At 44.2% G+C, this 27,878-nt stretch overlaps 1 protein-coding gene across 2 annotated transcripts in view; it reads right to left on the bottom strand.

Annotated features, from left to right (window-relative positions):
* The window catches only part of LOC143934860 (heat shock factor protein 4-like), a 58,241-nt gene extending 54,288 nt beyond the window's left edge, over nucleotides 1-3,953 (bottom strand). Inside the window, exon 1 of one of the 2 annotated variants that reach the window (XM_077458462.1) lies at nucleotides 3,641-3,953. In XM_077458462.1, coding sequence (XP_077314588.1) covers nucleotides 3,641-3,763 — 123 coding nt within the window. In that variant the 5' untranslated portion in view covers nucleotides 3,764-3,953. The remainder of the gene's footprint in view (nucleotides 1-3,640) is intronic. The other variant, XM_077458463.1, reaches the window with a different exon arrangement.
* Between the last annotated feature and the right edge of the window lie 23,925 nt (nucleotides 3,954-27,878).

The raw sequence follows: 27,878 nt of genomic DNA, 5'->3' as shown, positions 1-27,878 counted from the left end.
GCTGCTCTAAGGTCTGCAAGAGTTGTGGAGGATGGACAGAGGAGGGTAGGATGATGATCTGGGTTCTAAAGAAGGTCTGATCTGGGAGTCTGAAGTAAAGGTAAAGGTGGGGAGGTCTGAAGAGACGTTTAAAGGGGGTGCTGATCAGGGCAGGGGTCTGAAGGAAGCTTTAAGCCAAGATGATCTGAGATCAGAAGAGAACTTATCTGAGACCCGGGCGTTTAAAGGTGGCTAATCTAAGATAAGAAGAGAAGTATAAAAAGTTTGAAGGGCTGATCTGAAGCCTGAAATAGAGTTTAAGGGGGAGCTGAACTGAGATCTGAATCTTAAGAGTGTCTTATTATATTTCCTCTCACCGACCAACAGCATTAGTCATTTTTCACAAACTGCCCACTGCTCCTAGTGATTAAAAATTCCAGGCTTTTTTTCTGACACATACCACCAAAAGCAAGGCATTTTCCCACTGCCTAAATGGTCAGTGGGAAAAATGATCTGTTACATTGGTGGTCAGTGGGAAGAATGCACCTTTACATTGGGGTCAGTGGGAAACATGCCTCTTACCGTGATGGAAAGCAGGAAGAATGCCCCTTATATTTGTGGTCAGTGGGGAAATTATAACATATTCCATTACAATGTGGATTATTGGGAGGAATGCCCCTTACACCTGTTACCAGCAGGGACCCCTACTTTTTAATATATTTGCAAATGATATAGGGTCTGGGACTTGCCTACATGGTAGGCCTGGTATCTGGCATCAGGGCTGAGAGGCAAAACTCTGGTCAACTGGAAAGAATGATGATTATGAGGCCATAAAGTACTCTATATTTATGAAGTATCTATGGACACCAGAAGTATATTACATGGAATTCAGGTTGCTGCAGAGAGGACTTGGAGATACTTTCACAGATATGGTAAGCTGTCAACACTCCAGCAGTGCACTAAAGTGTTCGAGAAAGAGGCAGGATCACCTCGAAATGCGTAGCACTCTATTCACACCTCCTGGCGTCTGATGTCACAGATTTGGTTCCCACGCCTGTCAGAGAAGCTTCCCTGCTTCCTGGTTGTCCCTGGGTCGGTGCTGCTAGCTGCACATTGTGGACTGGATTCTCTGCATCTGTGATACTGTGGTTCCAGCAGCAGACCACCAGATTGAGATATTGTTGACAGGCACTTATTCTTCTGATGCTTGTGAGTTGCCAAATGTCTTTTTATTCAATAAACATATGTTTACTATGCTTAGACTGCGCCCTCTGCTGTCTGTTTGGTTTGTTACTCTAAAGATCTCTTCAATCTCCTGAGGCGCTGCACTGAATGTTTTGGAGCTTGTGGAAATTAACCCCCCATGTACCTGTCAAGGACATTGAAGAACTCATGCTTCACTGCTTGCATCATTACCTATTTTTTTTATTTTGCAAGGAATGATACTGAGAGTGGATGGACCAGTGAAATAAGGTATGATGTGATACAGTTTGTTAATTAAACCTTATGCTTCAACTAATATATATATATATATATATATATATATATATATATATATATATATATATATATATATATATATATATATATATAATATATATATATATATATATATATATATATATATATATAATATATATATATATATATATATATATATATATATATATTGTATTTTTTCTACATGAATAGTTCATAAGTCATAATGACAAATAAAAACAGCTGTATAAAATAAAAATTGAACGATTCCTTTTTCGATTAATGAGTCTAGTATTCCACTCAGGATCTGCCCTGCCATAGCAAAAACATCAATATTTAAGTGCAATATGGCTTGATCAAAAGAGATTTCAGTGCAGCAATCCCATTAGAAATGTTGTTGGCGCTCCCAAGGCTGTAAAACGTTACAAAAAAATTCTAAGGACTTGGACCCTCCATCAATTCACAGACTAGCAGATAGTTTGCAATCAGTCAGAATCGATCACTACTCTACAAATGGTGTCCTACAATCAACAATGCAAGCACATGCCATACAACCCTCATACAAGTGAAAGTGAACCCTATGGTTGCAATGAAGAGCCTGCCCACATATCTTGCTCCTGATAACCTCATATTTATGGGTATATCAAAAGAAACAACTGAACAACAATTATATTTATGCTAGTTTATCAAAAGAGAGAAACTAGTTCTCTCTCCCAAAAAAAAAACTGCCCTGATAATGACCACTTTGGCATCTTGCAGCATTAAGCCCGGTACACACGATGAGAATATGAATGATTGTCTTTTTTGTTTGCATGCTAGTCTCATATCGAAAACCAATAGGTTACTAAAGTTATGAAAATTCTCGTACAACAGAATACAACTTCGGAAGTGATGTCATGTATTGTATTGTAATGTAGTCTTTCATTTCCAAGCATGCGTGGTCTTGGTCATGTTTTTTTTTTTTTTGTACAAATATTATACTAATTTAAAAAAAAATCAGTCGTTCTGAAATCGTACGAGAAAAAGTTTTGTGCTTGAACTGTGATCAGCTCTCAAAAGCTGTGTACTAATGATTCGATTATCGGAACGATCGCTACAAAAGCAGTATTTTTCGTCCGATGTCTACTAGGCATGATCAGTGAACAGTTTAAAAAAAAGCAGAACAATATGTTATGCCAAGTGTTATGCCAAGAAGCAGCAATGCATTTAATACCACCACTATAACCATATCTCAACTGTGAAGCATGGTAAAGTCAGTATGTTACGTCTTGCAATCGCTATTGAGTTCCAATTGTTTGAAGACATTTTACAACAGAATGCCAGGACATTTGGCTCGGAAAAGCCAAACAGAAGGGTCATGCAGCCTGATAATATTACAAAACACAGAAGTGTATCAACAACGGAGTGTCTCAATTAGAAAGCATGCTCAAGACTACAGTACCGACCTCAGTGCCAATGAAATGCTGTGGCATGATTAGACACGCCAAGGATTTACACACACTGGAATTGTTTTGAATACAGGATTGGGTAATATTAAGATTATTTCCAGTAATGTAGATCCACTATGTATTAAATACATGGGTTCACAGTCTTTGCATCAATAACCTTTGATGTTTACACCATGTTTTCAATAAAGATTGTAATATGTGTATTTGTGAAATATGATTTTTATTATTAAGACTAGATGGCTCATAATGTATTAATACAGAAAAAGGGTTCACAATTATATGCTAATTAACCCACAGGATATTACTACAAACTTACAACATTTTCTCATCCTTCATGATTAAATATGCTTCAATCTTTTTTTTAATAAACATTTTTCTAAGATAATTTCTAATGAAAATAATTTAAATGTAGGTAACAAAAGGCAAATGTAAAATACACAAAAAGAGCCAGGTTCAGGTAGAATTACAAGACAAAATATATATCATAAAATTAAATATTAGTTCATAATCAATGTATTTTCTTGATTAACCAACCAGCTATCGTTCTTGGCTGCAGGTGTATTTATGAAGGTCAAATAGGAAATTAAAATATTAGCTCCGCTCTCTTTTCATCTCTGGGTATGATATTAACCTCTATGTACTGTATATAGAAAAGACTTACAAAATCCCTATAGCATCCCTAATCCCTACAGTTCTGAACCTCTTTAGCTGGGCCTCACCAATGAAACACTTACCACGCTCCAGCATATAAGCTGGTTGGTTTCGGGATCTTCTACAAGTGTCCACAGCTTGGAGAGGAAGGCTGGCACGTTGCTGCAGTACCCGTCCATCGCCAGGGAATTAGCAGATTCCTGCATGGTGACCGATGTGTGCTACTCAAACTCCATGCCTATGAGATGGTACAGTGATAGGGACAGCTGAGAAGAACCCATGGGCTGAGGTCACAGTGTCACAATGAGAGTGGTTGCAGCTGATTCACACCACCAGGTCACACTGTGAACCACTCAGCACTATTTTGCTGGCACCGACCCCCTCTCCCCAGCACAGAACAATGCTCAGTGATGCAGTATTCATACAAAGCTCTGAACAAACATACAATATTATGTAAAGGGCTCATACAAACCCACCGAAAGGCAATGCATCACTGCACATCGCTAAGACACTTCAGTCGTATAAGATCACACAGCTGTGTATGACAAATGCATCCCGTGATACATTGTACTAGAACGTGTCCTTGTGTATTGCCTACAAGCTGTTACAATGCATGTAAGCCCCAACAAGTATTAGCTCCGTTTATAAAAATGAAAAGAAAAGAGGGGGATTTTTGCAGTGCCGTAATACAGAATGAAATACATGAAAGGTACTATATAAAATGTATTCATTTATTAAGATACAATTAAAAAATTGCACATAGTACAATCACAAGAAGATATACATAAACAAATGGAGGGGTCCTGAAGACAAGACATGAGGTACTTGCTGCACTTTATCCCAACATGTTTCGCATTGGCTTCATCAGGGGATGTGCAAACTAACAAGTGTTTGAGAAAAAACAGAAATTAGTAATATTCAATGTAAGATTTGGAAGACATAAACAAGAAATTATAAAATGTGTGAGAAGCTTTCCATGTGAAGATTCAAGAAGAAGCGCTTACCCTCCACTAACTGAACCCTCAGATGCACTAAAAACCAGCCACTAAGTGTGGAAAATATGTGTAACCCTCTGCCCACAGATGGCCACTCAATAGAAGGAGGGCATAGACGAAGGTAAGTCAAGGCTAGAAAAAAAAAGGGGAAAATATATATTAATATAGTACCTTTCATGTATTTCATTCTGTATTACAGCACCGCAAAATTCCCCCTTTTTTCTTTTCATTTTTATAGATCAAATATGTACAGGGGATGAGGTGCCTATCTTTCTGGTGTTCCATGGTAGTCTAGACCCCAATTCTATAAGTATTAGCTCCCTTTTGGTCTGTTCAATATACTATTAAAAGCCTTTTGTTATATCTGTTTGATAAGCGCAAAAAAATCTTTTCAGAATTTCAGAGCTGTCCTGAGTCCTCTGTGGTCTTCCTGTGTTATTTCATAGAGCCCTCCTCTTTCCTGTCTTGGACTACAGAAGAATTAACCTGTATGTTGTCGAGATCAGAGAGAGGAGTGGTTGAGTAGTTTAGGAAAAATATAATGAGTGTAGCTGATAACACTCACACATACAACAGCACTTCTGACAGATCAACGGCTATTCCCTGTACTTGTAACAAAAGAAATGGAAAAACTGATAAGCTCTAAAGCAGTGGTCTCTAAACTATGGCAACAGGGCCAGATGTGGCCATTTGCTTACCTTTATCTGGCCCTTGGGGCACTATTTCATCCATTGACTCCAACAATGGCCTACAACTCCTGCCAGTGATACACACAACATTGAGGCACTCCCACTGACACCAACAAAGGGGCACTATTCCTCCCAGTGACACCAATGATGGGGCACTATTCCTCCCACTGACATCAATGATGGGGCACTATTCCTCCCACTGACATCAATGATGGGGTACTATTCCTCCCACTGACACCAATGATGGGGCAGTATTCCTCCCACTGACTCCAATGATGGGGCACTATTCCCCCACTGACTACGATGATGGGGCACTATTCCTCCCACTGACACCAATGATGGGGCAGTATTCCCCCACTGACTACAATGATGGGGCACTATTCCTTCCACTGACTCCAATAATGAGCCACTATTCCTCCCACTGACACCAATGATGGGGTATTATTCCTCCCACTGACATCAATGATGGGGCACTATTCCTCCCACTGACACCAATGATGGGGCACTATTCCTCCCACTGACACCAATGATGGGGCACTATTCCTCCCACTGAGGTCACTGCTGTCAGTGTCACTGTGAGAGTGAATTTTATGTGCGTGTGCGCCCATTCTAATTTCGTGCCCTCCTGAGTCCTGTCCCTGAGCTACTTACTTACTATATGAAAAATAAAATAAAAAATATGTTTTTTTGCCTTATCTACTTTAAATCATATTGATAATTGCAATTTGTACTTGTTTGTAGCCTAAATACTCTCATTTGCACTTAAAACTGTGATTTTGTAACTTTTGGAAATGTCAGTAAAAACTTGGCTGTGCCAGTAAATTTTTAGTGCTGTGTCATTAAATTTCAATCAAAGGTTGGCAACACTGAAAACAAACTAATCTCCAATGCAGTGCACTTAAACATCCCTCCCCCACCAATCCACAGCCTGATAGGCGGCAGCTATGTAGGGTTGTGGGAGGAAGAAGCAGGTGTTCCCTTCCTGACTGACCTCCCCCAACCCACTGACACAGAACGCTACCTAGCAGGCTCAAACTTCCCACTGGAGTAGCAAGATGGAGGCCAAGTGAGATGGAAAGATCCAAAGGATCATGAGTGGCCTCAAACACCGACACAGGCATGAAACCTTGGGCTGCTTTCTGTGCCCGGCGATCCCGCTGCCACCCCCCACAGGGACCCCCCAGGAAGGCACAAAACAGGAGAATATACAGTAAATGGTGCAAAAATATATAAAGGAAATACTCATCCAGCAAGTACACAGTGAAAGAAATAAAGGAAATTGAAGTTAACATCCAAATATCATTCTTCATTTCAGTAAGTCCACAGTGAGAAAAAAAAAATATTCAAAACTTAATTTCAGCAAGTCCACAGTGAATAAAATAAAAAAATAAAAAAATGTGTGTGTATATATATATATATATATATATATATATATATATATATATATATATATATATATATATATGTGTGTGTGTATGTATATATATGTATGTATATATGTGTGTATGTATGTATATTAGAAGCAAGCAGTGCCCAGTAAAAGTGAAAAGTAAACGTCAAAATAAGATATCAAAAATTCTTAATTTCAGCAAGTCCACAGTGAAAAAAATAAATATATATATATATTATTCAAAACTTATTTTCAACAAGTTCCCAGTGAAAAAATATATATATAATATAATGTCCCGTAAAGTGACTCTGTGATGATGATCCAAATAATATTAACTGTGACTTCACACACGTGCTCCCCCCATGTGACTGCGCTCACCTCCAATTGTGTGACCGCACAATTAAATTTGGTCCACAACAGCAGCTGAACCACCTCTGGGCTCTAAGTAGCAGGATTTACAAGCTCCCCCAGGTGTAATCCAAAGATGGTATCCTCAATTTAAAATACAAAAGAGGCCAGATAGTACATTATCGTTTAAATATAGAAATTTATTGTAGGTACACATCAGGGTACTCACACTTTATAGGTGCTTGCAGCGCACCAGGCTATAGAAAAAATACAATGTTAAAATCCTCTCCAATTGGTTTGCAGACTTGTGCGAATCAGCAGCTAGCTCAGAGAGCAAGTGACTGTCTCCTCCACTGTCCTGGACCCTCCCCTCTCCGTGACGACACAGGGCGATCACGTGTCTTCCTCAGGGGGAGACAGTTGAAGTTGCACCAACATTCACTCACGCATTGCCCACGGCAATTATATCAATTTTTTCACATGAGTGAGTGATATAGCACATAATTTGTTTATTTTTAAAATACATTTATGTTTTTGGTTGTAACATGACGAATGTGAAAAATTTCAGGGGGTAAGGATACTTTTTCAAAGCACTGTAAAGTCCATAAAGAAAAAGGGGAAATACCCATTACATCAGGGTCCCCAGAGAGCCCCCCCTTACATCAGGGTCCCCAGAGAGCCGAGCTTACATCAAGGTCCCCAGAGAGCCCCTCCTTACATAAGGGTCCCCTGAGGGCCCCTCCTTACATCAGGGTTCCCAGAGGGCCCCCCTTACTTCAAGGTCCCCAGAGAGCCTCCCCTTTACTTTAGTGTCCCCAAAAAGCCCCTTCCTTACATCAGGGTCCCCTGAGGGGCCCCCTTACTTCAGGGTACCCAGAGAGCCTCTCCCTTACTTTTGGGTCCCCAGACAATCCCTTCCTCACATCAGGGTCCCCAGAGAGCCCCCCTTACTTCAGGGTCCCTAGAGAGCCCTTCCTTACATCAGGGCCCCCAGACATCCTTACATCGGGGTGCCCAGAGGGCCCCCCTTACTTCAGGGTCCCTAGAGAGCCCTTCCTTACATCAGGGCCCCCAGACATCCTTACATCAGGGTCCCTAGAGAGACCCCTTACTTCAGGGTCCCTAGAGAGCCCTTCCTTACATCAGGGTCCCCAGAGAGCCCTTCCTTACATCAGGGCCCCCAGACATCCTTACATTGGGGTCCCCAGAGGGCCCCCCTTACTTCAGGGTCCCTAGAGAGCCCTTCCTTACATCAGGGCCCCCAGACATCCTTACATCAGGGTCCCTAGAGAGACCCCTTACTTCAGGGTCCCTAGAGAGCCCTTCCTTACATCAGGGTCCCCAGAGAGCCCTTCCTTACATCAGGGCCCCCAGACATCCTTACATTGGGGTCCCCAGAGGGCCCTCTTACATCAGGGTCCCCAGAGGGCCCCCTTACTTCAGGGACCCCAGAGAGCCTACCCCTTACATTAAGGTCCCCAGAGAGCCCCCTCTTACTTCACAATCCCAAGAGAGCATCCCCCTTACATCGGGGTCCCCAGAGAGTCTCCCCCTTATATCGGGTCCCCAGAGAGCCCCTTCCTTACATCAGGGTCCACAGAGAGCCCCCCTTACATAACGATCCCCAGAAAGCCCCCCTCATCACATCAGGGTCCCTAGAGAGCCCCCCTTACATTGGGGTTCCCAGAGAGCTCCCCCTTAGATCGGGGTCCCCAGAGAGCTCCTCCTTACATCAGGGTCCCCAGAGAGCCCCTCCTTACATCAGGTTCCCCAGAGGGCCCCCTTACTTCAGGGTCCCCAGAGGGCTCCCTTCAGAGAACCCAGAGGGCCCCCTCTTACATCAGGGTCCCCAGACAGCCGCAACCCCCCCTCCACCTTGCAGAGGTTCCCTTGTCCCTAGCTGGTCTCCACTGTTTGTGCACCTCCAACCCCCAGCACATCTCTGTACCTCCCACCTGGGGGGAGGTGGGAGGTGGCGATCAGCAGCTCTATTGCGTCCACGGGTGGTGGGATCTCCCTGGAGCTTGTAGTTCTCTCTCCGATTGTATACAGTAGAGAGGGGAGGGGCGTCTGACCTGGGCATGTATCGGCAAGAGTGTAGAAGCAGAGCGACACGCTGAAGAGTGAGGCCCCTCCCCTCTCCACTGTATACATTCGAAGAGAGAACTACAAGCCCCAGGGAGATCCCGCGGGCACCATACAACTTCTGATCGCCGCCTCTCACCTCCCCCCACTGCATACTAAAAACAGACAGCCAGAGGTGCAGGGGAGATGCCGGGTCTTGGGGCCCCCCACAGTGGCAGAACGGCAGGGCCTGCTGCGTGACTGCTGCGACCCTGAAAGTTTCACCACTGCTTAGGATTTACAGTACATCTGGAAAGTATTCACAGCACTTCGCTTTTTCCACATTTTGTTATGTATTTCCCTCAAAATTCTACAAACAATAACCCGTAATGAGAACGTGAAAGAAGTTTGTTTATAAATGTATTAAAAATAAAAAACAAAAAAATCCCATGGATTCATAGCTTTGTCATGACACTCAAAATTGAGTTCAGGTGCATCCTGTTTCCACTGATCATCCTTGAGATGTTTCTACAAAGTGATTGAAGTCCACCTGTGGTAAATTCAGTTCATTGGACATGATTTGGAAAGGCACACACCTGTCTATAGAAGGTCCCACAGGTAAAAGTGCATGTCAGAGCACAAACCAAGCCATGAACTGCAAGAAATTGTCTGTAGACCTCCGAGACAGGATTGTATTGAGGCACAGATCTGGGGAAGGGTACAGAAAAATGTGTGCAGCATTAAAGGTCCCAACGAGCACAGTGGCCTTCATCATCCGTAAATGGAAGAAGTTTGGAACCACCAGGATGCTTCCTAAAGCGGGCAAAACTGAGAGGTCGGGGAAGAAGGGCCTTAGTCAGGGAGGTGACCAAGAACCCGATGGTCACTCTGACAGAGCCCAAGCATTCCTCTGTGGAGAGAGGAGAACCTTCCAGAAGAACACCCATCTCTGCACTCCACCAATCAGGCCTGTATGGTAGAGTGGCCAGATAGAAGCCACTCCTCAGTAAAAGGCACATGACAGCCCACCTGGAGTTTGCCAAAAGGCACCTGAAGGACTCTCAGACCATGAGAAACAAAACTCTCTGGTCTGATAAAACAAAGATTCAACTCTTTGACCTGAATGGCAAGTGTCATGCCAGAGAAAACCAGGCACCGCTCATCATCTGGCCAATACCATCCCTACAGTGAAGCATGGTGGTGGCAGCCTCATCAGCCAACCTGATGGAGCTTCAGAGGTCTTGCAAAGAAGAATGGGAAAAACTGCACAAAAATAGGTGTGCCAAGCTTGTAGCATCATACTCAAAAATACTTGAGGCTCTAATTGGTGCCAAAGGTGCTTCAACAAAGTATTGAGCAAAGGCTATGAATACTTATGTACATGGCATTTCTTTTTTCGTTTTTTATTTTTACAAAATTTGCAAAGATTTAGAACAAACTTTTTTCACGTTGTCATTATGGGGTATTGTTTGTAGAATTTTGAGGAAAGTATTGAATTTAATTCATTTTGGAATAAGGCTATAACATAACAATATGTGGGAAAAGTAAAGCGATGTGAATACTTTACGGATGCAGTATATGTAGGTGTTCCTTTCCTTATTGGATTTTTTATTTATTTTACAATATAAACAAAAGTTACAGCAGGGCTGCAATGGAGTCAGATTGTGTATCTTTAATCCCCGAGAAGCATAAGGAGCCAGTGAAAGATTAAAAATAAAACAAAAAAAAAACTCTGCCCAAAAGTAAAATAGCAGTTTTGAGCAGATTGGACCTTTAATATAATAGGGTACTCTTTAATAAAGCACCCTTGGTAGACCTGGAGCCAAAAATATATTTTTATTTTATTCTGAAAATGATGGTGGCCGGTGGCTTGTGCTATATATTATTTTTAGATCTTTATTTACACTGACTGCTTAAGGTCCGGTTCACACCGCTGCGGGTGAGAGATCCGGATGTGATTCGCACCGCACTGCAGTGCAAATCACATCCGATCTCCGTAGCGATGCAAGTTCAGCCATACAGATAGTATGGCTGAATTCGCATCGCTCCCGCCGCAAACTCGCACGGGACCCTTTTTTTGGTCCGCAGCGGAATCGCATCGCATGGGTGTTCACACCATGCGATCCGATTCCTGTGCGAGTGTGCAGATCGCACTGCGATATGCGGACGGATCTGGGGGTGTCATTAACATTTCATTGACACTCCCAGCAGTCCGCATAGGGCAGTGTGAACTGCCGGCGGGAGGCATGCGATGCGGGAAAACGCTGTGGATTCGCGGCGTTCCTGCATCGCTATGGTGTGAACCCAGCCTAATGTAGAACTAAAGGCAAAACATTTTTTTCATTTTGTATAGAGTAAAGGAGGGTTATAACCCGTTGTTATTGTTTTGCAATCTGTGTCCCACTGGGAAGATATCACTTAACTTCTTGTCCAATAGCCAAAACAGGAAGTGAGAGGAAATCCCTGGTTGTCAAAGAAAAAATACCCTGGGACAGACCCCTAATGGAAAAAGAGGTTGATCCTTCCCCATGCGGCTTGTACTGGTAAAAATGCATATAAAGAAATACAATCCCTGGTTGTTGTCAGAACTAGTGTTTCCATTTAAAGTGGTTGTAAACCCTTACAAACCACTTTGACCTACAGGTAAACCTAGATTAACCACTTAAGGACCGCCGTATTGCCATTGTACGTCATCACAATGGCACAGGCAGGCACAAGCACGTAGATGTACGTGCCTGCCTTCCAGCGGGTGGGGGGTCCGATCGGACCCCCTCCCACTGGATACGGCGGTCCGGTTTGCTCCAGGAGCGATCCGTGATGAGGGGATGGCCGTTGGTTTCTGGCCACCCCCTCTGGATCGCTCCTGGCCAATGACAAGCTTCCTCCCACTGTGTATTGTTTACACAGGAAGGAGGAAGTGATGTCATTCTCCTCGGGGCGGTCTTTTTGACCGGACTACGAGGAGAAGACTAAAAGTAAGTGCACCAAAACACTACACTGACACATAGGTACACATAGGTACACAAACCCCCCCCCCCGATCCCCCCCGATCGCCCCCCCCCCCCCAGTCACAGTGTCACTGATTGCATTGATCATTTATTTACTGATCACTGCATTCAGTGTCAGTTGTAACAGTTAAAACTGTCAGGGCAGTTAGTGTTAGGTCCAGGGTAGACCCCTATCACCCCCCAATAAAGATTTAACCCCCTGATTGCCCCTAGAGTTAACCCTTTCACCCCCTTTTGCCAGTGTCACTAAGCGATCATTTTTCTGATCGCTGCATTAGTGTCGCAAGTGTCGCTAGGTAGCTAGTTATTGTTTTAGGTTCACCGCCAGGTTTTTATAGCGCTAGGTACCCCAATATACTACCCAATAATGGTTTTAACCCCCTGATTGCCCCTAGTTAACCCTTTCACCCCCTTTTGCCAGTGTCACTAAAGCGATCGTTTTTCTGATCGCTTCATTAGTGTCGCTAGTGTTGCTAGGTAGCTAGTTTTTTTTTAGGTTCACCGCCAGGTTTTTATAGCGCTAGGTACCCCGATATACTACCCAATAATGGTTTTAACCCCCTGATTGCCCCTAGTTAACCCTTTCACCCCCTTTTGCCAGTGTCACTAAGCGATCATTTTTCTGATCGCTGCATTAGTGTCACTAGTGTCGTTAGGTAGCTAGTTATTTTTTTAGGTTCACCGCCAGGTTTTTATAGCGTTAGGTACCCCCATATACTACCCAATAATGGTTTTAACCCCCTGATTGCCCCTAGTTAACCCTTTCACCAGCGATCACAGTATAAGTGTCACTGGTGACGCTGGTTAGCCAGTTAGTTATTTAGGTTCCCCGTCAGGTTTTTATATAGCGCCAGGGACCCCCATATACTACCTAATAAAAATGTGAACCGCCTGATTGCCCCTAGTTAACCCTTTCACCACTGATCACCGTATAAGTGTTACGGGTGACTCTGGTTAGTTTGCTTTTTATAGCATCGGGGCACCCACCATTTATTACCCAATAAAGGTTTAACCCCCTGGTCACCCGGTGGGTGATATCAATTAGGTTTTAGGGTCAGGGTCTGCATCGCCCCAGGCAGCGCTAGGTTAGTGCCAGTCCGGCAAAACACACACGCAAAGCATAAACCTCCTGTAGTGGTATAGAATCTGAACAGATCAATATCTGATCTGATCAGATCTATACTAGCGTCCCCAGCAGTTCAGGGTTCCAAAAAAACGCATTGTTAGCGGGATCAGCCCAGATACCTGCTAGCACCTGCGTTTTGCCCCTCTGCCCAGCCCACCCAAGTGCAGTATCGATCGATCACTGTCACTTACAAAACACTAAACACATAACTGCAGTGATCGCAGAGTCAGGCCTGATCCCTGCGATCGCTAACAGTTTTTTTGGTAGCATTTTATATTTAAATCCGGAAGGCAGTGCTTGGTTTTCGGGGTCCAGTACGTGGCTAGGCTCCCAAAAAGTCCCCCACATGTGGTATCCTCGTACTCGGGAGAAGCAGCAGAATTTATTTTGGGGTGTAATTTGACTTATGCCCATAGCATGTGTGAGCAATATATCATTTAGTGACAACTTTGTGCAAAAAAAAAAAAAGTTTGTAATATTCCCGCAACTTGTGGCAAAATATAAAATATTCCATGGACTCAACATGCCTCTTAGTAAATAGCTTGGGGTGTCTACTTTCCAAAATGGGGTCATTTTGGGGGGTTTTGTGCTATTTTGGCATTCTATGGCCTTCGAAACTGTGATAGGTAGTGAGGAGTGAAATCAAAAATTTGCACCCTTAGAAATCCTGAAGGTGGTGATTGGTTTTCAGGGTGCCGTGCGCGACTAGACTCCCAAAAAGTCCCACACATGTGGTATCCCCATACTCGGGAGAAGTAGCGGAATATATTTTGGGGTGCAATTCCACATATAACCATGGCATGTGTGAGCAATATATAATTTAGTGACAACTTTTTGTAAAAAAATTTTTATTTTTTTTTGTCATTATTCAATCCCTTGGGACAAAAAAAAAATATTCAATGGTCTCAACATGGCCCTCAGCAAATAGCTTGGGGTGTCTACTTTCCAAAATGGGGTCATTTGGGGGGGGCTTGTGCCATCTTGGCATTTTATGGCCTTCAAAACTGTGATAGGTAGTGATAGGTAGTGAGGAGTAAAATAAAAAATGTATGCCCTTAGAAATCCTGAAGGCGGTGCTTGGATTTCGGGGTCCCGTACGCGGCTAGGCTCCCAAAAAGTCCCACACATGTGGTATCCCTGTACTCAGGAGAAGCAGCAGAATGTATTTTGGGGTGTCATTTCACATATGCCCATAGCATGTGTGAGCAATATATAATTTAGTGACAACTTTGTGCAAAAAAAAAAAGTTTGTAATATTCCCGCAACTTGTGGCAAAATATAAAATATTCCATGGACTCAACATGCCTCTCAGTAAATAGCTTGGGGTGTCTACTTTCCAAAATGGGGTCATTTTGGGGGGTTTTGTGCTATTTTGGCATTTTATGGCCTTCGAAACTGTGATAGGTAGTGAGGAGTGAAATCAAAAATTTGCACCCTTAGAAATCCTGAAGGTGGTGATTGGTTTTCGGGGTGCCGAGCGCGACTAGACTCCCAAAAAGTCCCACACATGTGGTATCCCCATACTCAGGAGAAGTAGCGGAATATATTTTCGGGTGCAATTCCACATATTACCATGGCATGTGTGAGCAATATATCATTTAGTGACAACTTTTTGTAAAATTTTTAATTTTTTTTGTCATTATTCAATCCCTTAGGACAAAATAAATAAATATTCAATGGGCTCAACATACCCATCAGCAATTTCCTTGGGGTGTCTACTTTCCAAAATGGGGTCATTTGGGGGGGTTGTACTGCCCTGCCATTTTAGCACCTCAAGAAATGAGATAGGTAGTCATAAATTAAAAGCTGTGTAAATTCCAGAAAATGTACTCTAGTTTGTAGACGCTATAACTTTTGCGCAAACCAAAAAATATACGCTTATTGACATTTTTTTTACTAAAGACATGTGGCTGAATAAATGTTGCCCTCAATGTATGACTAAAATTTAGTTTATTAGATTTTTCTTATAACAAAAAGAAGAAAATATCTTTTTTTTTCAAAATTTTCGCTCTTTTTCCATTTATATCGCAAAAAATAAAAATCGCAGAGGCAATCAAATACCATCAAAAGAAAGCTCTATTTGTGGGAAGAAAAGGACCCAAATTTCGTTTGGGTGCAATATTGCATGACCGCGCAATTACCAGTTAAAGCAGCGCAGTGCGAAATTGTAAAAAGACCACTGGTCCTTAACCACTTGCCGACCGCCTCACGCCGATGTACGTCATCAGAATGGCACGGGCAGGCATAAGCACATATATGTACGTCCTTTGCCTCCCGCGGGTCGGGGGCCCGATCGGGCCCCCGCCCGGTGCCTGCGGCGGTCGGTTTTCGTTCGGGAGCGATCCCGGACGAGGGGACGGCCATTCATTCATGGCCACCCCCTCGCGATCGCTCCCGACGAATGGAAATCCCCGGTGACATCACTTCCTCTCCTGTAATGTAAACACAGGAGAGGAAGTGATGTATTCTCTCCTCCGTGTCGGTATTTTTCGTTCCGACACGGAGGAGAGCGGATCAGTGAGTTGCACCAACACATCCCACACACAGTAGAACATGCCAGGCACACTCACACCCCCCCTTTACCCCCCGATCACCCCCCCAATTACCCCTGCCCCCCAGTCACAGTGACACCAATGTCATTTTTTTTTTTTTTTTTTTTTTTTTTGCATTGGTGTCATTTGTGACTGTAATAACTGTTAGGGCAGTTAGGGTTAGCCCCCTTTAGTTCTAATGTACCCCCCTAACCCCCCCAATAAAGGTTTAACCCCGTGATCACCCCCCGTCGCCAGTGTCACTAAGGCTGGGTTCACATTGCAGCGGTTTATGAGAACGAATGTGATTCGCACCGCACTGCAGTGCAAATCACATCCGATCTCTGTGCGATTCGAGTTCAGCCATTCGCCGCACCCGCCGCACCCGCCACACCCGCCGCACCCGCCGCAAATTCGCACGGGACCCTTTTTTTGGCCCGCAGCAGAATCGGATCGCATGGGTGTTCACACCATGCGATCCGAGTTTGCAGATCGCACTGCGATATGCGAACTGATCTGGGGGTGTCAGTAACATTTCACTGACACTCCCAGCAGTTCGCATAGGGCAGTGTGAACTGCCGCCGGGAGGCATGCGATGCGGGAACCCGCCGCGGATTCGCGGCGTTTCCGCATCGCTCCAGTGTGAACCCAGCCTAATAAGCGATCATTTTTCTGATCGCCGTATTAGTGTCACAGGTGACGCTAGTTAGGCAGGTAGGTATTTAGGTTCGCCGCAGCTTTTTATAGCGCTAGGGACCCCCATATACTACCGCATAAAGCCCCCTGATTGCCCCCTAGTTAACCCTTTCACCAGTGATCACCATATAACTGTTACAGGTGACGCTGGTTGGTTAGTTATTTTTTTATAGTTTCAGGGCACCCGCCATTTATTACCTAATAAAGGTTTAACCCCCTGATCACCCGGCAGGTGTCATTTGTGACTAATAACTGTTAGGGCAGTTAGGGTTAGCCCCCTTTAGTTCTAAGGTACCCCCCTAACCCCCCCAATAAAGGTTTAACCCCGTGATCACCCCCCGTCGCCAGTGTCACTAAGGCTGGGTTCACATTGCAGCGGTTTATGAGAACGGATGTGATTCGCACCGCACTGCAGTGCAAATCACATCCGATCTCTGTGCGATTCGAGTTCAGCTATACAGATAGTATGGCTGAATTCGTGTCGCACCCGCCGCAAACTCGCACGGGACCCTTTTTTTGGTCCGCAGCAGAATCGGATCGCATGGGTGTTCACACCATGCGATCCAAGTTTGCAGATCGCACTGCGATATGCGAACTGATCTGGGGGTGTCATTAACATTTCACTGACACTCCCAGCAGTTCGCATAGGGCAGTGTGAACTGCCGCCGGGAGGCATGCGATGCGGGAACCCGCCGCGCATTCGTGGCGTTCCCGCATCGCTCCAGTGTGAACCCAGCCTAATAAGCGATCGTTTTTCTGATCGCTGTATTAGTGTCACAGGTGACGCTAGTTAGGCAGGTAGGTATTTAGGTTCGCCGCAGCTTTTTATAGCGCCAGGGACCCCCATATACTACCGCATAAAGCCCCCTGATTGCCCCCTAGTTAACCCTTTCACCAGTGATCACCATATAACTGTTACAGGTGACGCTGGTTGGTTAGTTATTTTTTTATAGTTTCAGGGCACCCGCCATTTATTACCTAGTCTCACTAGTGTACCCCTAAATTTAGGGGTGTCTACTTTCTAAAATGGGGTCATTTGGGGGGGGGGGGGGTTTGTGCCATCTTGGCATTTTATGGCCTTCAAAACTGTAACGCCCTTAGAAAGCCTGAAGGCGGTGCTTGGTTTTTGGGGCCCCGTACGCGGCTAGGCTCCCAAAAAGTCCCACATATGTGGTATCCCCGTACTCAGGAGAAGCAGCAGAATTTATTTTGGGGTGTCATTTCACATATGCCCATGGCATGCGTGAGCAATATATCATTTAGTGACAACTTTGTGAAAAAAAAAAAAAAGTTTGTAATTTTCCCGCAACTTGTGGCAAAATATAAAATATTCCATGGACTCAACATGCCTCTCAGCAAATAGCTTGGGGTGTCTACTTTCTAAAATGGGGTCATTTGTGGGGGTTTTGTGCCATCTTGGCATTTTATGGCCTTCAAAACTGTAATAGGTAGTGAGAAGTGAACTCAAAAAATTACGCCCTTAGAAAGCCTGAAGGCGGTGCTTGGTTTTCGGGGCCCCGTACGTGGCTAGGCTCCCAAAAAGTCCCACATATGTGGTATCCCCGTACTCAGGAGAAGCAGCAGAATTTATTTTGGGGTGTCATTTCACATATGCCCATGGCATGCATGAGCAATATATCATTTAGTGACAACTTTGTGAAAAAAAAAAAAAAAAAAAAAAAGTTTGTAATTTTCCCGCAACTTGTGGCAAAATATAAAATATTCCATGGACTCAACATGCCTCTCAGCAAATAGCTTGGGGTGTCTACTTTCTAAAATGGGGTCATTTGTGGGGGTTTTGTGCCATCTTGGCATTTTATGGCCTTCAAAACTGTAATAGGTAGTGAGGCGTGAAATCAAAAATTGACGCCCTTAGAAAGCCTGAAGGCGGTGCTTGGTTTTCGGGGCCCTGTACGCGGCTAGGCTCCCAAAAAGTCCCACATATGTGGTATCCCCGTACTCAGGAGAAGCAGCAGAATTTATTTTGGGGTGTCATTTCACATACGCCCATAGCATGTGTGAGCAATATATCATTTAGTGACAACTTTGTGTAAAAAAAAAAAAAAAATTTTTTTTTTGTCATTATTCAATCGCTTGAGGCAAAAAAATAAAATATTCAATGGGCTCAACATGCCTCTTATCAATTTCCTTAGGGGGTCTACTTTCCAAAATGGGGTCATTTGGGGGGGTTTTGTACTGCCCTGTCATTTTAGCACCTCAAGAAATGAGATAGGCAGTCGTAAACTAAAAGCTGCGTAAATTCCAGAAAACGTACCTTAGTTTGTAGATGTGACAACTTTTGCGCAAACCAATAAATATACAATTATTGACTTTTTTTTTACCAAAGACATGTGGCTGAATACATTTTGTCCTAAATGTATGACTAAAATTGAGTTTATTGGATTTTTCTAATAACAAAAAGTAGAAAATATCATTTTTTTTCAAAATTTGCGGTCTTTTTACGTTTATATCGCAAAAAATAAAAATCGCAGAGGCAATCAAATACCATCAAAAGAAAGCTCTATTTGTGGGAAGAAAAGGACGCAAATTTTGTTTGGGTACAACATTGCATGACCGCGCAATTACCAGTTAAAGCAGCGCAGTGCCAAAGTGTAAAAAGACCTCTGGTCATTTACCAGCAAAATGGTCCGGTCTGAAAGTGGTTAAGGTGTTTATTGGTCCGGGGCTGTAGTGGTTAAGGCTTACCTGTAGGTCCAAGAAATATCTCCTAAATCTACACGGTTTAGGAGATATTTGCCGAAAGACAGGCACCGCTGTCTACAGAGCATGCGCCGTAGACAGCGGCGCGCAGGCACACTGAGCGTGCTGCAGTTAACGGCGATATGCCACGAGTGGCGGCTCCCGTGCGCATGCGTGAGAGTGACGTCATCACGGCTCCGACGAATGACAGCGCCGGAGCAGCGAGACCCACCAAGAAGATGGAGGCTCCGGACTACAGGGGACAGCGGTGACTTCGCTGGCTCCTGTGTCAGGTAAGTGACACATAATGGACTACTATGCGATGCATAGTAGTCCATTATGCTTTACCTTTGCAGGGAATCAAAGAGGAAGTAAACCCATCAGGGTTTACTTCCTCTTTAAACATTTCCCCTCTATTACTATTCTGATGACAACCCAACATTTTAGATTTTAATAAATTTTCAGTGATAACTGTAAACATGACAAATACAACAGGTGAATCTCCCTAATAGGGGGAAAGGAAGCAGTAAAAACCTGACAGATGTTCTAATCCACTCCATCAATTACTAAATAAATGTTGCCTTTAGTTACACTACTGCATAGCAGAACTGCAGTCTGCAATTCTACCAGCAGAGGGCAGGGCTGTATAAGTTTTACTCTGTTAGTATTGCAAGTTAAAGGATCTCAAGATTACAAAATAATGTTTAAAGCGGGAGTCCGCCGGGACTCCGCGTTTTTTTTTTTTTTAAAAGCCAGCAGCTACAAATACTGCAGCTGCTGACTTTTAAAATAGTGACACTTACCTGTCCAGTGCGCCCGCGATGTCGGCACCCGAAGCGGATCTTTAGATCGTCACTCGGGTGCTGCCGCCGCCATCTTGGGTATGGGAATCAGGAAATGGAGCCTTTCGGCTTCATTTCCCGGTTCCCTACTGCGCATGCGCGAGTCCCGCTGCGCAATAAGGATGGTCCCCGCTGCCTCTGGGATCTGTGTGTTTCCCAGCAGGCAGCGGGGCACTTGCGGAAGGGGGCGGGCACTTGCGGAAAGGGGCGTAATCTATGCCCCTTTCCGCAGAGAGCTATCCCGGAAGTGGGTGCAGTTACCTGGATTATCCAGGTAACTGCACACCCCTCCCCCCTGAAAGGTGCCAATTGTGGCGCCGGAGGGGGGGAGGATTCCGATGAGCGAAAGGTCCATTTTAGGGTGGACCTCCGCTTTAACCACTTTCAGACCGGACCATTTTGCTGGTAAATGACCAGAGGTCTTTTTACACTTTGGCACTGCGCTGCTTTAACTGGTAATTGCGCGGTCATGCAATGTTGTACCCAAACTAAATTTGCGTCCTTTTCTTCCCACAAATAGAGCTTTCTTTTAAAGGTATTTGACTGACTCTGCGATTTTTATTTTTTGCGATATAAACGTAAAAAGACCGCAAATTTTGAAAAAAAATGATATTTTCTACTTTTTGCTATTAGAAAAATCCAATAAACTCAATTTTAGTCATACATTTAGGCCAAAATGTATTCAGCCACATGTCTTTGGTAAAAAAAAGTAACTGTATATTTATTGGTTTGCGCAAAAGTTGTCACATCTACAAACTAAGGTACGTTTTCTGGAATTTACGCAGCTTTTAGTTTACGACTGCCTATCTCATTTCTTGAGGTGCTAAAATGGCAGGGCAGTACAAAACCCCCCCAAATTACCCCATTTTGGAAAGTAGACCCCCTAAGGAAATTGATAAGTGGCATGTTGAGCCCATTGAATATTTTATTTTTTTGCCTCAAGCGATTGAATAATGACAAAAAATTTTTTTTTTTTTTTTTAAATTCTGCTGCTTCTCCTGAGTACGGGGATACCACATATGTGGGACTTTTTGTAAGCCTAGCCGCGTACGGGGCCCCAAAATCCAAGCACCGCCTTCAGGCTTTCTAAGGGCGTAAATTTTTGATTTCACTTCTCACTACCTATTACAGTTTTGAAGGCCATAAAATGCCAAGATGGCACAAAACCCCCACAAATGACCCCATTTTAGAAAGTAGACACCCCAAGCTATTTGCTGAGAGGCATGTTGAGTCCATGGAATATTTTATATTTTGCCACAAGTTGCGGGAAAATTACAAACTTTTTTTTTTTTTTTTTTTTTACACAAAGTTGTCACTAAATGATATATTGCTCACACATGCTATGGGCATATGTGAAATGACACCCCAAAATAAATTCTGCTGCTTCTCCTGAGTACGGGGATACCACATATGTGGGACTTTTTGGGAGCCTAGCCGCGCACGGGGCCCCGAAAACCAAGCACCGCCATCAGGCTTTCTAAGGGCGTAAATTTTTGATTTCACTTCTCACTACCTATTACAGTTTTGAAGGCCATAAAATGCCAAGATGGCACAAAACCCCCACAAATGACCCCATTTTAGAAAGTAGACACCCCAAGCTATTTGCTGAGAGGCATGTTGAGTCCATGGAATATTTTATATTTTGCCACAAGTTGCGGGAAAATTACAAACTTTTTTATTTTATTTTTTCACAAAGTTGTCACTAAATGATATATTGCTCAAGCATGCCATGGGCATATGTGAAATGACACCCCAAAATAAATTCTGCTGCTTCTCCTGAGTACGGGGATACCACATATGTGGGACTTTTTGGGAGCCTAGCCGCGTACGGGGCCCCGAAAACCAAGCACCGCCTTCAGGCTTTCTAAGGGCATTACAGTTTTGAAGGCCATAAAATGCCAAGATGGCACAAACCCCCCCCCCAAATGACCCCATTTTGGAAAGTAGACACCCCTAAATTTACGGGTACACTAGTGAGACTAGGTAATAAATGGCGGGTGCCCTGAAACTATAAAAAAATAACTAACCAACCAGCGTCACCTGTAACAGTTATATGGTGATCACTGGTGAAAGGGTTAACTAGGGGGCAATCAGGGGGCTTTATGCGGTAGTATATGGGGGTCCCTGGCGCTATAAAAAGCTGCGGCGAACCTAAATACCTACCTGCCTAACTAGTGTCACCTGTGACACTAATACAGCGATCAGAAAAACGATCGCTTATTAGGCTGGGTTCACACTGGAGCGATGCGGGAACGCCACGAATCCGCGGCGGGTTCCCGCATCGCATGCCTCCCGGCGGCAGTTCACACTGCCCTATGCGAACTGCTGGGAGTGTCAGTGAAATGTTAATGACACCCCCAGATCAGTTCGCATATCGCAGTGCGATCTGCAAACTCGGATCGCATGGTGTGAACACCCATGCGATCCGATTCTGCTGCGGACCAAAAAAAGGGTCCCGTGCGAGTTTGCGGCGAGTGCGGCGGGTGCAACGCGAATTCAGCCATACTATCTGTATGGCTGAACTCGAATCACACAGAGATCGGATGTGATTTGCACTGCACTGCGGTGCGAATCACATCCGTTCTCATAAACCACTGCAATGTGAACCCGGCCTTAGTGACACTGGCGACGGGGGTGATCACGGGGTTAAACCTTTATTGGGGGGGTTAGGGGGGTACCTTAGAACTAAAGGGGGCTAACCCTAACTGCCCTAACAGTTATTACAGTCACAAATGACACCCGCCGGGTGATCAGGGGGTTAAACCTTTATTAGGTAATAAATGGCGGGTGCCCTGAAACTATAAAAAATAACTAACCAACCAGCGTCACCTGTAACAGTTATATGGTGATCACTGGTGAAAGGGTTAACTAGGGGGCAATCAGGGGGCTTTATGCGGTAGTATATGGGGGTCCCTGGCGCTATAAAAAGCTGCGGCGAACCTAAATACCTACCTGCCTAACTAGCGTCACCTGTGACACTAATACAGCGATCAGAAAAACGATCGCTTATTAGGCTGGGTTCACACTGGAGCGATGCGGGAACGCCACAAATCCGCGGCGGGTTCCCGCATCGCATGCCTCCCGGCGGCAGTTCACACTGCCCTATGCGAACTGCTGGGAGTGTCAGTGAAATGTTAATGACACCCCCAGATCAGTTCGCATATCGCAGTGCGATCTGCAAACTCGGATCGCATGGTGTGAACACCCATGCGATCCGATTCTGCTGCGGACCAAAAAAAGGGCCCCGTGCGAATTTGCGGCGGGTGCGGCGAATGGCTGAACTCGAATCGCAGAGATCGGATGTGATTTGCACTGCAGTGCGGTGCGAATCACATCCGTTCTCATAAACCGCTGCAATGTGAACCCAGCCTTAGTGACACTGGCGACGGGGGGTGATCACGGGGTTAAACCTTTATTGGGGGGGTTAGGGGGGTACATTAGAACTAAAGGGGGCTAACCCTAACTGCCCTAACAGTTATTACAGTCACAAATGACACCAATGCAAAAAAAATAAAAAAAATGCATTGGTGTCACTGTGACTGGGGGGGCAGGGGTAATTGGGGGGGTGATCGGAGGGTAAAGGGGGGGTGTGAGTGTGCCTGGCATGTTCTACTGTGAAGTGTCGTGTTGGTGCAACTCACCGATCCTCTCTCCTCGGTGCCGGAACGAAAAATACCGACATGAGGAGAGATTACATCACTTCCTCTGCCTGTGTTTACATTACAGGAGAGGAAGTGATGTCACGAAGGATTTCCATTCGTCGGGAGCGATCGCGAGGGGGTGGCCATGAATGAATGGCCGCCCCCTCATCCCGGATCGCTCCCGAATGAATACCGACCGCCGCAGGCACCGGGGGGGGCCCGATCGGGCCCCCCACCCGCGGGAAGGCAGGGACTTATATATACGCCCATATGCCTGCCCGTGCCATTCTGACGACGTATATCGTCGTGCGGCGGTCGGCAAGTGGTTAAGTGCTGGTTCACACTTCCGCAATGCCAGACATTGCATGCAATTCGCAGCGCACTGCTGTTCATGTTACATGCGATGTCTGTGCGGGTGCGATGTCAGCCATACAGATAGTATGGCTGATATCGTACTGCTTTCGGTGCAAACACGCACAGGACCCTTTTTTCTGTTCGGACCAGAATCGGATCGCATATGTGTTCACACATATGCGATCCGATTCATGTCCGAACTGTCAGTTCGCAGTGCGATATGCGAGCTGAAATGGGGGTGTCGTTAACATATAATGACACCCCCCAGCAGTTCGCATATTGCAGTGTGAACTGCCGTGCGTGTCGAGTGCGATGCGGGAACCCGCAGTTGATTCGCAGGGTTCTCGCATCGCACTAGTCTGGACCGGCACTTCGGCTCGTTTCACTCTACTGCGATACGGGAACCCTGCGAATCCACTGCGGGTTCCCACATCGCATGTCTCCCGGCGGCAGTTCACACTGCCCTATGTGAACTGCTGGGAGTGTCAGTTAAAAGTTAATGATACCCCCAAATCAAATTCGGACAGGAATCGGATCGCATTGGCGGTCCTGTGCGAGTTTGGTCCAAATGCGATGCAAATTCAGCCATACTATCTGTGTTGCTGTAATCGCATCATACAGAGATCGCATGTGATTTGCACTGCAGTGCGAATCACAACCGATCTCGGACATCGCACCGGTGGGACCCGCCCCTCATTGCTTTACAGGTCGTCTCTTTCCAGAGAACCTTTGTAAGACCATAATTCTTAGTTTAGCCCAAATTCCATTAAATGTCATATTTTACCAACAGATTTCCCATCCATTCAAATAAAATGTCATCTTTTTATGACTTTCTAGGAGAGGAAACTGGAGGCTCCGAATGTGACAAGAGGCTTTTTTTGGCATTGCCCAGAATCCCTTTCCGTTTTGTAGAGGGTTCCTTGTACATTATTGCCTTTTATTTTAATTATATTTTATTTAAAAAATGTTAGTTATTTTAAAATGATTTCAGTTTAATTTTGATGACACAAAACGTTGTTTCTGGTACAAAACCTGCTGAATATACATTTTAAATTAAAGTGGAACTAAAGCCCTGTAATAATAATGAAAAGTACGCGGGGCGTAGAAAGTTTTTGGCAGAAGAGACTTGCAAAGTTTATTCCTGACCCCGGGTTTTTTATTTACTAAAAGTATGTATTTATGTCTCTGTTAGGTGTGACCTCAACAAGTCACCTATTTGTCAGGTTATGTTACCGTTTCCCAATTGTTAGTTAGAGTTCTTATCCAAGCAAAGAGACACGGAGATATTATTCAGTATTTCTGCTCAGAAGTCCGTCGTTAACTCTGACTGTCTCTGACTGACTGTGGCTCTGAGGCTTCTTTATTACATCTTTTATAGACAGAAAAGAGCAAACATCAGCAAATGTAAAAAAAACAACATTTTTGCAAAGGAAAGACAATTCTCCGGGTGTTATCAGCTGATAAGACAATCTTCTGGGCGTAGACTGCTTTTTAGGGCTGATGCGGCCTCTTCTTGATGAGTACGTGACAATAGATGACTAGTCCTTATTTTACAAAGAAGGATAGATAAAGACAAGTATTTAGTAAAACATACGGTCAACCATTTTGTTTAGACACCCCTTAATCCTTACATTTCCCCCTTTGACATCACCCCTCCCTCTTGCCCTGGGTCCACCTGAACAAGTTCTAGTCGGCCTATATCCAGAGTACTCTCCCTGACCGCGAGTTGTCAGAGGGGTATACACCCATCCCCCTGGACAGTACCAACATCTAAAATTCAGGAAGAGTGGCTTTTCTGACAGATGGGTGATGTCAAGACACTAAATCTACCTATCTTCACAAAAGTTCCATCTTTTCCGCATCATTTACCTTGGCTTTCTTGCAAAAGCACATAAACAACTTAAAGCATGCATAAAAGAAAAATACGAATAAGAGCACCACTATAATCGTCATTGCTGCCTTCTTAACCCAAGAGAATAACCCTGAGAAACTAAAAGTTCCACCAAACGGATCCCAGTCGCGACCAATATTTCGGGCCTTCTCTTGTAAATTCTTTACTTCCGTACGGTGTTGTGCAATGATGTCATAATAATCAGGTACCTCAATACTGGTGTTATGTATCCAAGTACAGCACTCATAGTCCTCAGTAGTTTCACAGAGTCCTGTCAGTGCTGCACTCATACTTTCAATTGCTAATTCATGTAATTCTAATTGTTGTCTGATGGCTCTGGTCTCCAGATTTAACTTAGTAATGTCATCAGAGTTTTTCTCCAAAACATCATTAATAATTCCTGTATAGTTATTTAGTCGTTTCATTAAGTCTATACCCCATCCTGTCCAGGACGGGAACCAAGCCCATGCCATGTCCTTCTTCAGGAATATTTCTCTTTTACTACGATACCTGAGGGGATATCTAGGATGCATGCTAGCTTCTAATAGGTGATCACCTCGTTCATCACCTACTACTCCCATTACTGGTACTAAACTTGCGAGGTAGCACCATCCCTGAGCTCTTCTAGGTATCCAGGTATAACATTTATCCTCACAACAGATATATATATTATTTCCCAGTGCTACTGATCTTGAACTGATATCATTTCTATAACGAGAGGTGTATCCATAGAGGGATAAGTTGGATACTAACCACCTAACATTATTATCCACAATGTTAGTGAGGAAGTCAGATAATGTCTGGTGTGTGCTGGAATTACTGGGATAGAAGTTTCCATTTAATACGACAATGGACAAATTAAACTTGCTGTCTTGGCATTCTCCATTTCCTCCCGTTGTGTTCCCTAAGTTGAAACACCAATCAGGGGAAAAGGCGAGACCATTTGACTTAAACATTACTGTCTCACTGGTATTTGTTTTAATTATGTTAATGCTACTGTTAGCAAGATCAGTATAGTTTATAGGAACTGCCATCAGTGGTATACTTGCTGTGCTGGGGTGTAATTTGCTACAAATCCAACATTTCTCATATCCTGACTTCTGGGCATAAGCATATTTAAACTTCAGTAATAACATTTTTTTAGAAAATCCTTCATCCTTGTGTATTTTATTCTGTGAGGTAACCAAACTATTAGCCAGAATTACTGAAACAATAAAAAGATACATGTTGTCATTTGCCAACTGGCTCCTTTTTACAATGAGAAGCGTGGATCCAGGTAGGTTTCCCTTCCAATTTCACTGAGGTTGCTGTAATCAATAGCACCTGGAAAGGACCTTCAAACCTTGGTTCCAGTGTCTTTCTGGTATGTTTCTTTACATACACATAGTCTCCTGGTTGTAGATCGTGTGTACCTGTGACAGAATTAGGGTCTGGAAGAGAAGAATACACACTCTTGTGGATTTTAGTCAGACGTTGTTGCAACTGTATTACATACGTAGTTAAACTATCACATTGTAATTGCATACTTTGAGGAAAATATAAACCTAATCTAGGTGCACTTCCAAACAGTATTTCATATGGGGATAACCCTGTTTTTCCTGTTGGGGTGTACCTAATAGAGAACAAAGCTAAGGGTAGGCACTCAGGCCATGGTTTATTTAACTCTTGCATAGCTTTTTGTATTTTCAGCTTGATTGTACCATTTACTCTTTCTACTGATCCTGAACTCTGTGGGTGGTAAGGAGTATGAAAACTTTGTTGAACCCCTAACATTGCCATCACATTTTGCATTATTTCTCCCGTGAAATGTGTCCCCCTATCTGATTCTATTGTTTCTGGGAGACCAAACCTAGGTATCAGCTCAGTAATCAGTTTCTTGGCGGTGGCTTTTGCCGTAGCTGATTTCACAGGATAACTTTCGGGCAGCCTGAAAATAGGCAGATGCACACGAGAACAAATTCAAAGGGGCCGCTCTTAGGCATTTGTATGTAGTCAATCTGCAGTCTCTGAAAGGGATATTGGGCCCGGACCTGATGTTTACGTGGG

This window comes from Lithobates pipiens, unplaced genomic scaffold (genome assembly GCF_037356315.1).
Source record: "Lithobates pipiens isolate NorthernLeopardFrog02 unplaced genomic scaffold, aLitPip1_a1.2 Scaffold_28, whole genome shotgun sequence".
Lineage (NCBI taxonomy): Eukaryota > Metazoa > Chordata > Amphibia > Anura > Ranidae > Lithobates > Lithobates pipiens.
Note: the sequence above shows the minus strand (reverse complement) of the source record. Positions and strands in the feature narration are given on the sequence as shown.